The following is a 16430-nucleotide window of genomic DNA, read 5'->3' on the forward strand; positions in this document are numbered from 1 at the left end:
CACTCCCCCTGTCTACATAGCAGGGCATTTGTGGGGGCCAGCTCTACACTCTCCATCTACCTTACTAGCACTGTGGGCCCCACCTGATCATTCTCCTGCAAACCCACCCCCTCAACAAGCCTGCTTCTCCAAGCATCCCTCCAAAGCAGCTCCTGTCTGGATCTGACTACATAAGCAATGCCAACAAAAGCAAAACTAAACAAATGGGACTATATCAAATGAAAAAGCTTCTTCACAGCAAAGGAAATCAGCAACAAAATAAAAAGACAAACTCTTAAATGGTAGAAAATATTTGCAATCATCTAAGAAGGGACTAATATCCAAAATATATTAAAAACCCACACAACTCAACACCAAAAAAAAATAAACAACCTGATTTAAAAATGGGCAGAAGACCTGAATCGACATTTTTTTTTAAAAGAAGATGACAGGTAGCCAACAGGCACATGAAAACATGTTCAACATCACTAATCATCAGGAGATATAACTCAAAACCAAATTCTCATCTTACACCAGTTAGAATTGCTAGTATCAAAAATGACAAGAAATAACTAGTGTTGGAGAGAATGTAGAGAAAAGGAAACCCTTGTGCACTGCTGGTGGGAATGTAAATTGGTGCAACCACTGTGGAAAAATGTATGGAGTTCCTCAAAAAATTAAAAAATAGAATTATCATATAATCCAGTAACTCCACTGCTGGGTATTTACCCAAAGAAAATCTGAACATTATTTTTAAAAGATAAATGCCTCCAGGTCACCTGGGTAGCTCAGGCAATTAAGAGACAGATATCTGCTCAAGTCAGGACCTTGTGGTTTTGTGAGTTGGAGCCGTACATTGGGTTTTGTGCTAACAGCTCAGAGCCTGTGGCCTGCTTTGGATTCTGTTTCCTTCTCTCTGCCACTCACCTGCTTACATTCTGTCTTTCTCTCTCTCAAAAAGTAAATAAAAATTAAATTAAAAAAAGATAAATGTTCTCCCCATGTTTTTTGCAGCATAATTTACAATAGGCAAGATATGGAAGCAACCCAAGTGTCCACTGATAGCTGAATGGATAAAGATGTGTCATACACACACACACACACACACACACACACACACACACACACTGGAATATTAGCAATAAAAAAGAATGAGGGCTTGACATTTACAATAACATGGATGGACCTAGAGGATATTATGATAAGTGAGATAAGTCAGACAGAGACAAATACCACTTAGATTTGGTATCACTTAGATTTGAAATTTAAAAAACAAAGGAAATGAACAAACAAACAGAAAAACGGACTCTTTAAAGAGAACAAACTGGTGGTTTCCAAGGGTAAGGGGAAGATGAATGAAATAGAAAAAGGAAATTAAGAGGTACAAACTACCACTTATAAAGTAAGTAACTCATGGATGGGGTGCCTGGGTGGTTCAGTTTGTTAGGCATCTGACTTTGGCTCGGGTCACGATCTCACGATACAGGAGATACAGGAGTTCAAGCCCTGCATTGGGCTCTGTGCTGACAGCTGAAAGCCTGGAGCCTGCTTCAGATTCTGTACCTCCCCCTCTCTTTGCCCCTCCCCTGCTTGCACTCTGTCTCTCTGTCTCTCTCTCTTAAAAATAAATAAACTTTAAAAATTTTTTAAAAAGTCATGGAGATGAAAAGTATAATATAGGGAATACAGTCAGTACTGTGATAATAACATTGTATGGGCATGAATGATGACTACACTTAATTGGGGTGAGCACTGAGTAATGTATAGAATTTGCTGCATCGAGTTGTACAACTGAAACTAATATAAAATTATATGCCAATTATTCTTCAAAATTTTTATACTTTGATAATATTTTTAATTTTTTTAATTTAAAAAACAGTCAATTCTGTTTTTAAAGAAACAATCAAAGTTGCAAAAGAATTTATATTGTATGATTCTATTTATGGTATATACACACATACAGAGAAGGGACATTGTAAATTGTGTGGGAGTGGGCAGGGGTAGAAATAAAGAGAAAGTTTAAGGTTTCACCTTAGCATTATATTGACCCATATAAAACTGACATTTTGTAAGTCAAAAAGAGATATCAGCAATTTCATAACATTTTAATTTTTTGCAAGAGGAGTTTTAGGTAATAAAAAATACTAAAAGAACACTCATCACATAATAACAATAAATGTATGAGTATCTAATTTTTCAAAACTAGGGTATTTGGAAGGGATAAATACATAAAAATATGATTTTTAGGGCAGTGAAAATATTCTTTATGATATCATAATATTGGGTACATGTCATACTTTTGTCCAGACCCATTCAGAATGTTTAATATTCAGAATAAATCCTAGTGTCAACCATGGACTTTATGTGACAATGATGTGTCAGTGTGGGTTGATCAGTTGTAACAAACATAACATTCTGGTAAGGGATATTAATAATGAGGGATGCTATGCATGTGTGGGTTCAGGGGCTTATGGGAAATCTCTGTGTCTTCCCCTCAATTTTTTATGAACCTATAACTGCTCTAAAAACTAAATTCAAAATTTAAAAACAACTTCAGTATAATTAATCTGCTTTCAGATTATCAAATATTCACTAATTTTGAGGCACTAACTCCTTGTATAAGGAGTAAAGCAAGCATATCACAATGAATTGCCTTCCACAGTCCTACTTAGTACAACCAAAATTCAATATTAGCATAATTCTCCCCTACAAACAATGTTTACTTCAGTGTAAAAGGGAAAGGGACTAAGGAAACAGGTTTGGGTCACTACCACATTCTAGCTATGTGATCTTGTAAAGTTGGATAACCTCAGGGTTCTTATTTGTAACATGGAGATAATGTCTATCTCATATGCTGTAGGCCTCCATATATAAGGCACCTAATGGACTGATTAGAACATTGAAACCCTCAGTAAATATTTCCCAGTATAAGAGTTCCATTAAGTAGGTTATAGGTCCCTGGTTTGGATTTTGTGGTAGTTTTAATATATTCATATTTATTTTATAATGGTATATCAAGTGAAGGCAGAGTAGGGTTTGTCAATTACAGAAAATTCAAAGGAGGTGATTCAAGATGGTGGTCTAGGAAGACCCAAACTCACCTCTTCCCATGGACAAAACAAATATAAAGCTACTATGGAAAATATGGAAAAATAGCTCGTGAAAAAAACCTGAGAACTAGCTGAACACCTGATCCACAACAAAGAATAAAAACACCACATCAAGACTGGTACGAGATGTAGAGATGTGATTGAGGGGCAACTCCAATCAGGAGTGATCTAAATATATATATATACACACACACACATATATATATATGTATATATGTATATATAAATTTATATATTTATAAATTTATATATTTATAAATTTATATATAAATGTATATGTATGTGTACACATACATACACACGTGCACACATACACACACACACACACACACACCAAATAAACCAATTTTACCATATATGTTAACTTAGAATTTAAATAAATCTTGAAATTAAAAAGAAAAAAAGAACATCTAAAAAAAATCTATGGAATGCAGCAAAGGCAGTTCCGAGAGAAGTTCATAGTGATACAAGTCTACCACAAGAGACAAGAAAAATCTCAAGTAACTTTACATCTACAGGAGCTAGAAAAGAGGACCAAACAAAGCCCAAGTTAGTAGAAGGAAGGAAATCATAAAAACCAGAGCAGAGATAAATGAAATAGAGACTAAAAAGATAATAGAAAAGATCAATGAAACTAAAGTCTGGTTCTTTGAAAAGATGAACAAAAATAACAAATCTTTAAGCAAATACATCCAAATTTTTAAAAAGGAAGACCCAAATAAAATCAGAAATAAAAGAGAAGTTACAACTGATTCCACAGAACTACAAAAGATCATAAGTGACTACTATGAATATGCACCAACTAATTGAGCAATCTAGAAGAACTGGATAAATTCCTAGAAGCTCACAACCTTTCAAGACTGAATCATAAAAAAATAGATAATCTAAATATACAGATTACTAGTAAGGAGAGTGAATCAGTATTAAAAAGAATGGTATATACAAAGAACTTCCAATGAACAGAAGTTCAGGAGCAAATTGCTTCACTGATGAATTCTCTCTCTCTCTCTCTCAAAATAAATAAACAAACATAAAAAATACAACTACCATTTGATCCAGCAATTCCTCTTCTGGGTATTTATCTAAAGAAAATGAAAACACTAACTCAAAAACATATATGAATCCCTCTGTTTATTGCAGCATAATTTACAATAGCCAAGATACAGGAGCAAGCTAAGTATCTACTGACAGATGAATGAATACAGATGTTTTATATATATATATAAATATAAATATATAAATATATATATATATATATAAAACATCTTTATTCAGCCATAAAAAAGAATAAACTCTTACTATTTGTGACAACATAGATAGACCTGGAAGGTTATCATAGTAAGTGAAATAAGTCAGATAGAGAAAGACAAATACTGTAAGACTTCACTTATATATATAATCTAAAAGACAAAACAAATGAACACACAAAATAAAACCAGACTCACAGATTCAGAGAACAGACTGATAGTTCCCTAGGAAAGGCAGGTTGAGGGAGAGCAAAACTGGTGAAGGGGATCAAGATATATAAACTTTCAGTTAGAAAATAAGTCGTAGAGATGTAATATACAAGACAAGGAACATAGATATTAGAGACACAGATGGTAACCAGTGTCATATGGTGAGCATTTAAAAATATGCATAAATGTCAAATTACTATGTTGTACACCTGAAAATAGTATGTGTGCCAGTTATACTTCAATTTTAAAAACCAAAAATTCCAATCAAACTATAAAACATTGAATTTCATTGGCTCACATAATAGAAAATCAGTTAGGCTGGATTTAATTCTATTTTTCTGACTCTGTCAGGTTCCCCCTTCTCTAGGTGTGAGTTTAAGCTAAGGCTGATTTTTCCTTATGGTCATAAGAGACCCACCAACAGCAAAAAAGAAATATATATCTTTGTTGATATCCACAGATTCTTTGACTTTTTGTGACTTTCCCTTAAGAGAAAAATTCTCTTAAGACCTACTGACAAAGTCCTGTCCATGCTGGGACAATGCCTGGTTAAGGAAATAGTACCCCCATGACTGGCTTAGGCTGATTAAGAACTACCCTTCACTTTGGAGTCAGTTTTCCTAACTACAGGTAGACAAACTTTTTCTGTAATGCACCAGATAACAATTTTAAGCTTTGTAAACTATGCAATCTCTGTAAATACTGTTCAACTCTGCCTTTATAGCATGAAAGTAGCCATAAAAACATATGCACAAATGAGCATGGTTGTGTCTCAATAAAACCTTTATATGGACATTGAAATTTAAATTTCTTGTGATTTTCATGTTGTAAAATAGTAATCTTCTTTTCATTATTTTTCAATAATGTGAAATGTAATACCATTCTTAGCTCATAGGCCTAGGAAAGTCAGCCAGTGGTTCATATTTGCACATAGACTAGAATTTGTCAAACTTTATTACTTTGCTGTTTACAATGTAAAGAGGTAGAATGTATGTTCAGGAATTGGCCATAATATTCACCATAATGACCTCTAAAGTCCCTTTCAATTCTGAAAATGTATGATAGTGTAGACTATTTAAATCTATACCTCACTTCTTTGGAGATAAGTGGTTATAATTAATTTGACATAAAGGAAATGATAAATTGCCAACATGTGTGACTTTACACTGAAATCTTGATATGGAAAAATGTATATAAAATATGCAGCATACACTTTATAATGGGAGTTGTAAAGTAGGTTATTAAAACACCAAAACGATACCATTGTACCACAGCTTCATCTATAAGCCATGATGTATATCCTCAGTTCAATACTCTAACCAAAATCAAATGAATCATATAAAACCACATGTACATGGTTATGATTTTTAGTTCTTACCAAAATAAGGCCTTTCCAAGCTTGATCACTACAAAACCCTGTAAGTACTAGCTTCACAGTTTTTCAGAAATAAAGGCTTTATTTGAAACAGTTACATAAGAGAAAGTAAATAGAAAAAAATGCTCATCTGCTCATTAGCCACACAGAAATACACAGTAAACTCCTCTGAGGTATAGCTGCATCAAATATATCCTAATGAACTAGAAAAGTTAATCATCTTGTTTAAGAACATAACTTATACTGAGGTGAGATTTAAGTACCAATGGGAGTCTGATTCACTAATCACTTTAATTGTTCTCTTCACCACTATAATATATATTAGTGTTAACCTTGAAAAGTAGGAAAGGATAATGAACCATAATGGCTTTGGGCCCAGAATCAAGTCCTACAATCTCAGCAGGCTATGATGTCTAAATAATACAGTCTAGCCTGCCAAAGCACAATGCCAGGATCTGGGTGATATTGGAAGAAGCAAGAACGAAAAGGATAAAAAAGTCACACTCTTCTAGTACTAAGCAGACTCTAGGAACACTAGTGCCAGTTGTTGAAAAAGCCTGAGAAGATGAAAATTATGTTTCATTTTAATCAATTATTTTATTGTGATCAATCCATCTTGAGCAGTGAATGAAAACCTCCAGAGATCATGAGATTTTACCAATTCTATATAAATCTCTGCCTCTTAAAAGATAATCATATAAGTATTTTATCTTAAAAGCCCATTGTCTTATCTTTAAAAGATGCTGGGGGTAGGAGTGAGAAATACAAAGAGTCTAAATTCAACAGTTTGCTTGACAGCACTAAGAGGAGTGTATATACTAAAAATGTAAACTACCTCAAGAATACTTACTTTCCAGATCAAGGATGGTAATAGTATAGACACATTTAAAAATGTGGCTATTTCCATACCCAAATCTGCAGATTACATTCAGTGGAGCAGACTATTGATTTTTCCTTCAATAAAATATTTTAAACAACAAAAGTTGTTCTAATGAGTTGAGAGCTACGATTGATAATAGGACCATGGTACTAACTTTAATTTGGCTTTCATTTCTTACTCCCATTGACAGAATTAGGTTAAAGTATACATACTGCAGAGAGAATACTTTCATTATTAATCTTTACAGTGCTGAATTTCAAAGAGATTAACATGGACCATAAAATCGTGTGTAATTTATATGAATATAATTAAGAAGCATTTTAAATACAATTAATCTCTGTATCAGAATAAATCATGGTAAGAAAATATATCTGGAGAATTTAGGATTTGAAAAGGTTAAATAATATTTTGAAGGAAGACATTTAAGTTTATTCTGAGTTTCCTGAAATGCTGGAAAATAGACATTTTTAAATTAACTTTGTCCAAAAGAAAATCCTACTTTAATTATACCAGACAATCTTGACAGACCTGCCAGATACAAATGGGATTTTTTTCCTAAGTCTACAAAAATCTCTTTAAAGATTATCTAAGACTCTATTAAAAACATCAGAACATTGATATAAAAATCCTTGATTATTCTAAAACAATATCTGGGTCATGTTTCTCTATTAGGAAATGTCTAGAAAATATTAATGCTGCAAAGCCTGCACATTAACAAAATGTAAGAGCCCTTAAAGATAGATATGATATCCAGCTTTTGGAAAACTAAAACTAGTGACTAATATGTTAGTAAGTGCCTAACATACAGGAAAACATGACAAATAAGAGGTGAAGATAAGCTCCACTCTTATTATTGATCACTATAAGTCACAAATTATCATGCAATAAAGTCAAACTTATGATTATAGATTAATAAGAGAACTTATTCCCATGTCTGCAAGTATTACCTATGACACATCATTTCCTGTTTATCTGTTTATAGGATAGGGCATATATCCTCCTCCCTATCTCCTAAGATTACTGTGGTAATAAAATATAATGTAAAATAAAGTTAGGAGTCTTAAAAATATAAAGCATACTTATTTCACTTAGCAGTACAGCTCAATTGCCACAAAGTAAAAATAGCAATAAGTAAACAGAAAATCATCACAAGCCAAAGGGAGAAAATGTTTTAATGAGATTTTATTGAAGGCAGAAATAAATACCTTTGGATTAAAGAAGTCAAATTACAATTACTCAAACAGAGGGAATCTCTTCTCATTAATGAGTGATAAGGAATCTAAGGGAATAGTGATCAACAAGTATTTGTAATCATATTTTTTAATGTGGTATTAGCTCTAAACTAATGACATCTTCTAGATGGCACTTTACAGACTGCTCTACACTGTAAATAGGACATTCCAGATGAGCTACTTTAGAGAAAGATACAGACTAATTAAATGAGAAGAATAAAAGCTATTTGGGGTATCAAGTCTTCCAGTGAACTACTTTCCTTTGTACGGTTAGACTTAGAAAATGTAATTTGCTTTCAAGAGCAAGAATTAACACAGCTAACAATCTTCCCATAGCTTGAGGAAGGGGGTAGTGGTAGGGAAAGGAAGTATAAATTTAGACAATAAAACTGAACTAAGGTGATAAAATGAACAGAGTTTTATACAAATTCATGGGAGAAGGTTTCCTGGTAGAAATGATTTCTAAAGAAAGCATTAGAAATTACATGCTTTAAGAAATTTAAAACCTGGGATGCCTGGATGGCTCAGTCGGTTAAGCATCTGACTTCAGCTAAAGGCATGATCTCACTGTTTGTGAGTTCGAGACCCTCATTGGGCTCTGTGCTGACAGCTCGGAGCCTGGAGCCTGCTTCAGATTCTGTCTCCCTCTCTCTCTGCCCCTCCTCTGCTCATGCTCATGCTCTGTCTCTCAATAATAAAAACTTAAAAAAAGAGAGAGAGACAGAGAAATTTAAAACCTGGTAAAACTATGAAGGGTATTTTCTGAGGCTAATTTCGCCAGGTTGAGGAATTTGACAGCCTCATTAGATATAGCCAATCCCAAAGCATTTTGGATTAATCCATTTCAAAGGTAATGTCATCACTGACATAAACAGCAGAAACAAACTCCTTATTTTGGGCAAGATCTTTAACTTTCTGAATCTCTGTTTCTTCATTTATGAAGTATAACAATAATAATCCTAAACTCCAATTTTGTTTCGAATATCAAAAAGATAGTACTGAATTACTTAAAAGAGTTTCCTAAATTGCAAAGTACCCTGAAGAGCCCAGCCATTTGGTCCTAATTAAAACATAAAAATGTTTATGAGCTATCAGCAGGACCCCATAATGTAAAGCTAAGAAATTAAGTTGGGCAGCTACTGTTCCAGCATTCACAAGCAGATTCACAAGAATCTGAATTAGGCTCCAGGCTCTGAGCTGTCAGCACAGAGCCTGACAAGGGGCTGGAACCCACAAACCATGAGATCATGACCTGAGCTGAAGTCAGATGCTTAACTGACTGAGCCACCACAGTGCCCCTCTAGTTATATATATATTTTAAAGGGAAACCTTTTCATAGGTATAGTAAGAAACCCAGGGAAGGAAGGCTTCTCTTTCCTACTTGTTTTGTTTTGTTTTGCTTAACATTGTAAGCCAAGATATTTTTCTTTTCACACATATTGTAATGTATGCATGTCTATCAGCACCTATGACCAAATAAATAATTTTTAAAGTAATTAAACTATCATTTAAACTGGGCAACATCCACTTCAAGCCATTCTCCTTCTTCAGGTAGTAGTTGTAGTGTAATAGAAGGAATACACAACAATGTCAGAACCCTTTGATGGAACAAAGACCCGGAAAATACCAGAATTTCTATTTTCTTTTTTTTTTTAATTTTTAAAAATGTTTTTATTTATTTTTGAGAGAGAGAGAAACAGTGTGAGCAGGGGAGGGTCAGAGGGAGACACAGAACCTGAAGCAGGCTCCAGGCTCTGAGCTAGCTGTCAGCACAGAGACCAACGTGGGGCTCAAACCCATGAACCATGAGATCATGACCTGAGACAAAGTCGGGTGCTTAACCCACTGAGCCACCCAGGCACCCCTTGAATTTCTATTTTCTTATTGAAAATTGGAAATGACACTTACTTCAAGGGGCTATTCTGAAGATTAAATGTGTACATTATTTAATATAATATTCTCTCACTTATGGACTAAAAAACCATTTACAGAATTTTGGGTTTTTTGTTTTTATTTTTAAATTGTCCATTAACTATTTTATTAATAGTCTTTCCAAACTTTTTGTATTATTTTGTTATTAAAACACTTTTGTCATATTTAATATCTTTTATCAAAAGATACAGTTCTTTGTCTATTTCTAGAGTGACAGTGAGATGCTTCCTAAATACAACTGCTTATATTCTATAGCCATATTAGGCTTCTAATACAGATCTCTCATCCCAGGGGCTACTCGTAGTATTAAATTTCAAACTAATTTCAACTGCATTGCTTGCCATCCTCTGGAATTCATGAATTTTAATCCAGTTTAAAATAAATGGCCATACCTTTCTGTTCTATTCTAAATGAACACCTTTTGTATCTACTGAATTTTTAATATGATTTTTTCCATGTATTTGAATATTAAAAAAATAATTCTCTAGCTTTATGGACTTTTTTCCTTCAATTTTCTAATGGCTACAGCTTAATTAAGCATGATAGTGAAAACAATATCTACTAAATGGGAGTCAGAATTACTTCTTTGTATTAGACTTGCCATTGACAAACTAGCTATATGGAAAAGAAAATAACAAAAATCAGCTATGCCCATAAAAGTGTAATAAACTAAACGAAAAAAAAGATGTACCTGCGATTTCTTCTAAAGTGTTGGCATGCATGTCCAGTAACACAGTTCCATTTAGAATACAACTTCTCAGCTCAAACAAGCTGTGCAATGATAGAGTAGCCACATAGGGCTTGCTCCACCTTTCTCCTCCATCTTCCACATCTTCTTCAAACTTCAGCCACCTGCACAAATAAATACTATCAGCACACTGAATATCATATTGTAGATGAATGATCCTTTGTCCCAAGAATAAAAAGTAGAAACAGAACAGTAGCCACATTGCTTCTGGATTTTGTGGGTTTTGGAAGTAAAAATTAGCCCAAATTATTTGGTTTATATCATTGTAATTCTGTTTAATAAGCATTCTTTTTGTCATTGAAAAATGTATAGAAAATCACGAAAAACTCAAATCTTACTTTTATTAGTTTGCCAAGCTCTGAAAAACTATTTATCTAAATGTTTATTCACTGCTCACTATGAATCTGCTGTAGAATTAATAGTGTATTTCACAGAAGGATAATGGCAATTGAAAAAGGTGCAAAAGAAAATGAAAATACTCATTTTTCTTTAGTAGGAGGTCTTAAAATAGAATATTTGAGTCTCTTGATAATTTTTCCCTTTGATTTTTAGGGAAACTGGTATAACTGGGAACCTTTTCTGTAAGAAAAATAAATATTAGACCTGCTTGGATGAAACTTACTATAGTCATTTCCTGGGGACTTACAGGAATCTAGGAGCACTGAGCTCAGTCCCTAATCCCTGGGATGGAGAACAGAAGAACCTGGATATCAAGGCGACAAATGGGAGACCACTGCCTTTTTGGAGTGAAATGAAGAGTAATATCTTTAAATAAGATAAATGGAAGGAAAAAAGAGAAAAAATGGAAGAAATAAAGAGAAACCAGAGATTCTACTGCTGTGGCCCAAGCCCTAGATCTCTCTTATGTTTTAAGGACTTGTTATCAAATCCTAAGAGATAACCAACTTAATTCCACTATTTCTAATGAACCCTAAATAAAGCCTAAATTGACTTAACTTCCTTCTCTCCACCATTTTCCTCATTTCTTCTCTCAGTTATTTTTGCCCTAACTTTCTCTCTCTATGCAATTTCACTCAAATTCTCTATAAAATATTATATTATTATTTTATGTAATCAAATGAACCAGTTCCAGTGGAGGAGAAAGATGTTGCAGGAACTAGTTAGGGAATCAGTGGATCAGCCAAAAATAACCAAGCAAAAGGGCTAGTCAGAATGATTAATGTGCAGAGTTCCAAAAAATATAAAGAAAGCTATTGATCTGTCCTCGCTGTTCAGGGAGCAAAACACTGTCAGGAAATGAAAAGGTAAGCAATAGGGAAGAATAGCTGTGCCTACCAAAAGCTTATAGACAAGGAATATCTATACCTAACCATAAGCTTGTAAGACACTTGAAGGTTGCAAAAACTTACATTTAGGCTACAAATCACTAATGGTATTTCTTCAATGCTGGAATTTTATGGAATTTTTTTGTCTACACAGTTGGGAATTTTTTGTACTATTGGTTCTTAATGATTTTCGGGCCTTGATAGGGAGGTAATCTTTCATAAATCATGTGATGGTCATTAGTACTGTTCATCAACTAGTTCTCCCTCTCTACCTGGTAAAGAATAGGATATCACCACCTCCCTTTGCACTGGGTGAGACGGTGTTACTATTGGCTAGGTCTGGATAATGAATTGTAAGCAGAAATGATGTGCATCATTTCCAGACTATGTTTTTTGTCCATTTTTCTAATTGATTTGTTTTCATACTATTGAAATTTGGGGGTTCTTTACATATTCTAGATATAATATTTTTGTCAAATATATGGTTTGCGAATATTTTCTCCTTGTCTGTAGCTTATCTTCATCTTCTTAATAAAATCTTTCACAGGACAAAAGGTATTAATTTTGGTGAAGTCCAATTTATGAATATAGTTTCTTTTATGTATTGTGCTTTCTTTCTTTTTAAATTTTTTTATAGTTTATTTATTTTTGAGACAGAGACAGAGCATGAGCGAGGGAGGGGCAGAGAAAGAGAGGGAGACACAGAATCCAAAACAGGCTCCAGGCTCCAAGCTGCCAGCACAGAACCCGATGCGGGGCTTGAACCCACAAACTGCAAGATCATGACCTGAGCCAAAGTCAGACGCTTAACCGACTGAGCCACCCAGGCACCCCATTATGTATTGTGCTTTCAATATCATGTCTAGAAATTCATCATAGAAGCCTCAGGGCTGCTTAGGATTTAGGTCCTCAAGATTTTCTCCTATATTTTTCTCTCAAATTTTTATGCCTGTATGTTTTACATTTAGATTTATGATGTATTTTGAATTAAGTTTGTACACACTCTGAGGTTTAGATTGAAGTCTTAATGACTTTTAACCTATAGATCTTTAATTGTTCAGGTACCACTGTTTAAAAGATCATTCTTTTTCTACTTAGTAGCTTTTGCCCTTTGTCAGAAGCCAGGTAGCTATACATGGTTTGGTCTTTCTTAGTTCTCTATTCTGATCTCTTTTCTATTGATCTATGTGTATATTTAAAGAGAAATTTTAAGCACAAATCTAAAAGGTATCTTCCTTCTTTTAGAATAATTTCCTTCATATTGGAGGCTTGGTATTTTAGAAAAGAAGAATGGAGTCTCTGGGAATTCCAGTTTGGTAGTTAAGAAAACCAAATAAATGGATGGATGGTTTGATATAGCCATAGATTTTATGAATATTATAGGAAGAAACCTAAGATACTTCCCATAAAAGAAACTCACAAGTTACAAATACCAAGTTTCTAAACATTTCAAGATTCAGTTTTTAGGCCTACTCTAGAATGATGTCAAAAGTTTTAAGGACTATTTAAATAATTATTTTTAAAAGACTATGTTAAAAATTATACATATTATATACATATTCTCTCTTTACATATAAACACATATAAATACATAGTGTATTTCTCTTTTCTGTTCTTTATTCCATTTCATATGTCAAAGATAGAAGTTAAGAGGTCTGGGAACACACCAAATCCTGTTTAAAGATTTGTAGATTTGTAGTCAGTTGCAAAATGCTTGATTGCAGTTAATGACCTAAAGTGCTGCAATTTATTCCAGTTTTCAAATAAACTCAGCTGACATTTGTTTGAATAGCAAACTACAGCAAACAAGAGTCTCACAGGCATGAATGAGACGTAATGAACAATGAAAAAAATCAAAATTGTAAGCCAATTGCATGACATTTTCTATGGAGGGGGTGGATTTAAAACTGTGAGATTATGGGATTTTCCTACGGTATGTCTGGATCTGTTTTCATCCATGATTAACACATTGGAATCTCTTTCTACTCAACAACGATATAAAATAGGTGTTTTATGAATTCTTTGAAGATTAAGTTGATGATAATCTCTTCCATAACACTCATATTAAAAATCTACAAAATTCTTCTGCAAATTAGAAAGATATTCTCCTTAGAAATTAACTGTTTATTCTATTCCAGCTAATTCCTTTTAACTTTTCTAAGAATTTTTATTCTCTGATTCTACCCAAACAGAAAATAAAATACCATCCAAAATTACAGCCTGGGGAGAAGTTATGGACTCCTAAGAGAAAACACCCTCTTTTGGATAGGGATAAGGCTACGGATGGTGGAAGAGGGACACGGTTAGGGTAGAGGCTAGATAATAATATATGTAACCATAAAGTGCCTATTTTAAGATATCCAAACCTAGAAATATTAGCTCTTCTTAATCCATATTATCTTCACATCTCATATCTCATGGAAAAATCTTGATGACTTAAACCTTTCCTAATTTTGAATACCAAATGCCTTCACAGCATCAATAAAATTGTTTTGATGCAATAATCCTTTTTGACACAACCATGTATGTATCAGAGGCCAACTGCTACCCCCTGCTTTGCCTCTTCTGAGCTCATTTGTGGGAAGCATTTTTAAAGGGCAACCACAGTGAGTCAAGCATGTTGTCTTCATAATTGCACAGCTGTGGTATCTTTGCGTGCTTTTCTATTAATAACATTATATGTTATTTATAAGCAGGACATTGTAATTGTGCTGGTTCATTAGCCCTTGTCATATGGCTTCTTTTGGGGTTTTTAAAAGCGAACAGCTGGTTTTCACAAACATTTATTAAATAATTATGATTCAAAAATTTAGCTACAAAATCTAAAACTTTGCTGAAGTTTTACTTGGCAACAGCAATAGGCATGAATTATTCAAGATGTGATATGTGACAGGTGCAATGTGCTGATAAAATATCCTTTTTATTTTTACTATTAGGGTAGAAAATTATTAATCCCCCTGGAATACTAATCAAAAGAAAGAAATGCTTCAAATAGTTATGCTAATGATTTATTAGAATTAAATTGCATTTGAAAAATCGGATGGAATCCTAAATTAATTAAAATTAGTCCTTTTAGATGAACTAGGGCAACCAGAACAAAATTACTTCTGCTACTTTAAAACCCACTACATTTCTAAGTCCTCAATAAATACACTCTGTTCTTCCCTGATGTATTGTGTCTCCGCCAAAATTCATCTACCCTCCTCTTCAATGTCTGTTGCTATTTTGATTGCTCATCAGATGTCTCCTTGAACCTCAAATAGCTACACCATACGTAAGGTTCCAGAAGCATAGCTAAGAACACAGGTCCTATTCAATCGCATTAGAGAATACTAATAATTAACTGGATCAACTCTTCTGTTCTTTATCAATGAACAACAATACATTTTGGTGGTTTAGGATAAACATGTTGTTCAGGTTAATCCATGAGAGCATGATAAAAATCCTACCTGCTCAACTATGATAAAGAGAAAGAGGTAGATTCTAGTCTTGAGCTGCCACAGTGACATTTCAGGAGAGTGAGCAAGTCACAAGGAAGTGACTGCTTAAAAGCAACAAATCACTATTTTATCTGGAAGGTGAAACATCACTAATCATTTTAAGAATAAGGAAGTTACTCCTGAAAAAATCATACATTCCTATCTTACTTCTCAGCTCTATCATGTAGGATGAGAGTACAGAAAAGAATATAAAAGAAATGTTTCCAAAAAACACTTCTCACAATAAGGAGACTCAAGCTTACAAGAGCTTCCTAGTCATCGCACCCAATAAATCTCCCTTCTTCCTGCCATCCAGGAATATCTAGTATTTCTTTTAACCAGGTCAAGACAGATGTGTCTAGCCTTAAACAGGGAGGTTTGCATTTTATTTTATATATTTTAATGTTTCTTTATTATTTAGAGAGAGAGCTAGAGTATGAGCAGGGGAGGGACAGAGTGACAGAGAGACACAGAATCCAAAGTAGGCTCCAGCCTCTGAGCTGTCAGCACAGAGTTTGATGCAGGGCTTGAACCCATGAACTGCGAGATCAAGACCTGTGCTGAAATTGGACACTTAGCTGACTGAGCCACCCATGTGGCCCTGCATTTTAAATTCCTTATCAACAATTCTTTAGTCATGAGAGCATAAAATTTATAATGATAATTGGCAGATAAGATCATATAATTTTTTCTGTCGTCAAATAATGAGCAATTTTATTATATATTTATATATAATNAATAAAGTGGGTGTTTCTTAATCTTAAAAGTTACCATTTCATATAAAAACTATTTCAAACTTAGTTCTATATTTAAAATATTATAAAAGAAAACTTCAGAAAGAAAATGATTACATGATTTTTTTTTTCATTGAAAAAGGTAATTCAGTGGCACCTGGGTGGCTCAGCCAGTTAAGCATCTGACTTCAGCTCAGGTCATGATCTCGCGATTTGTC

At 33.7% G+C, this 16430-nt stretch overlaps 1 protein-coding gene across 2 annotated transcripts in view; it reads right to left on the bottom strand.

Annotated features, from left to right (window-relative positions):
* Nucleotides 1-16430, bottom strand: part of SLC4A10 (solute carrier family 4 member 10) — a 203480-nt gene that overhangs the window by 119685 nt on the left and 67365 nt on the right. For both annotated transcript variants that reach the window (XM_077760991.1, XM_077760992.1), the window contains one exon: nt 10657-10817. In XM_077760991.1, coding sequence (XP_077617117.1) covers nt 10657-10817 — 161 coding nt within the window. The remainder of the gene's footprint in view (nt 1-10656; nt 10818-16430) is intronic.

The sequence above is a fragment of the Crocuta crocuta genome, unplaced genomic scaffold (genome assembly GCF_008692635.1).
Source record: "Crocuta crocuta isolate KB4526 unplaced genomic scaffold, BGI_CrCroc_1.0 scaffold153, whole genome shotgun sequence".
NCBI classification, from domain to species: domain Eukaryota; kingdom Metazoa; phylum Chordata; class Mammalia; order Carnivora; family Hyaenidae; genus Crocuta; species Crocuta crocuta.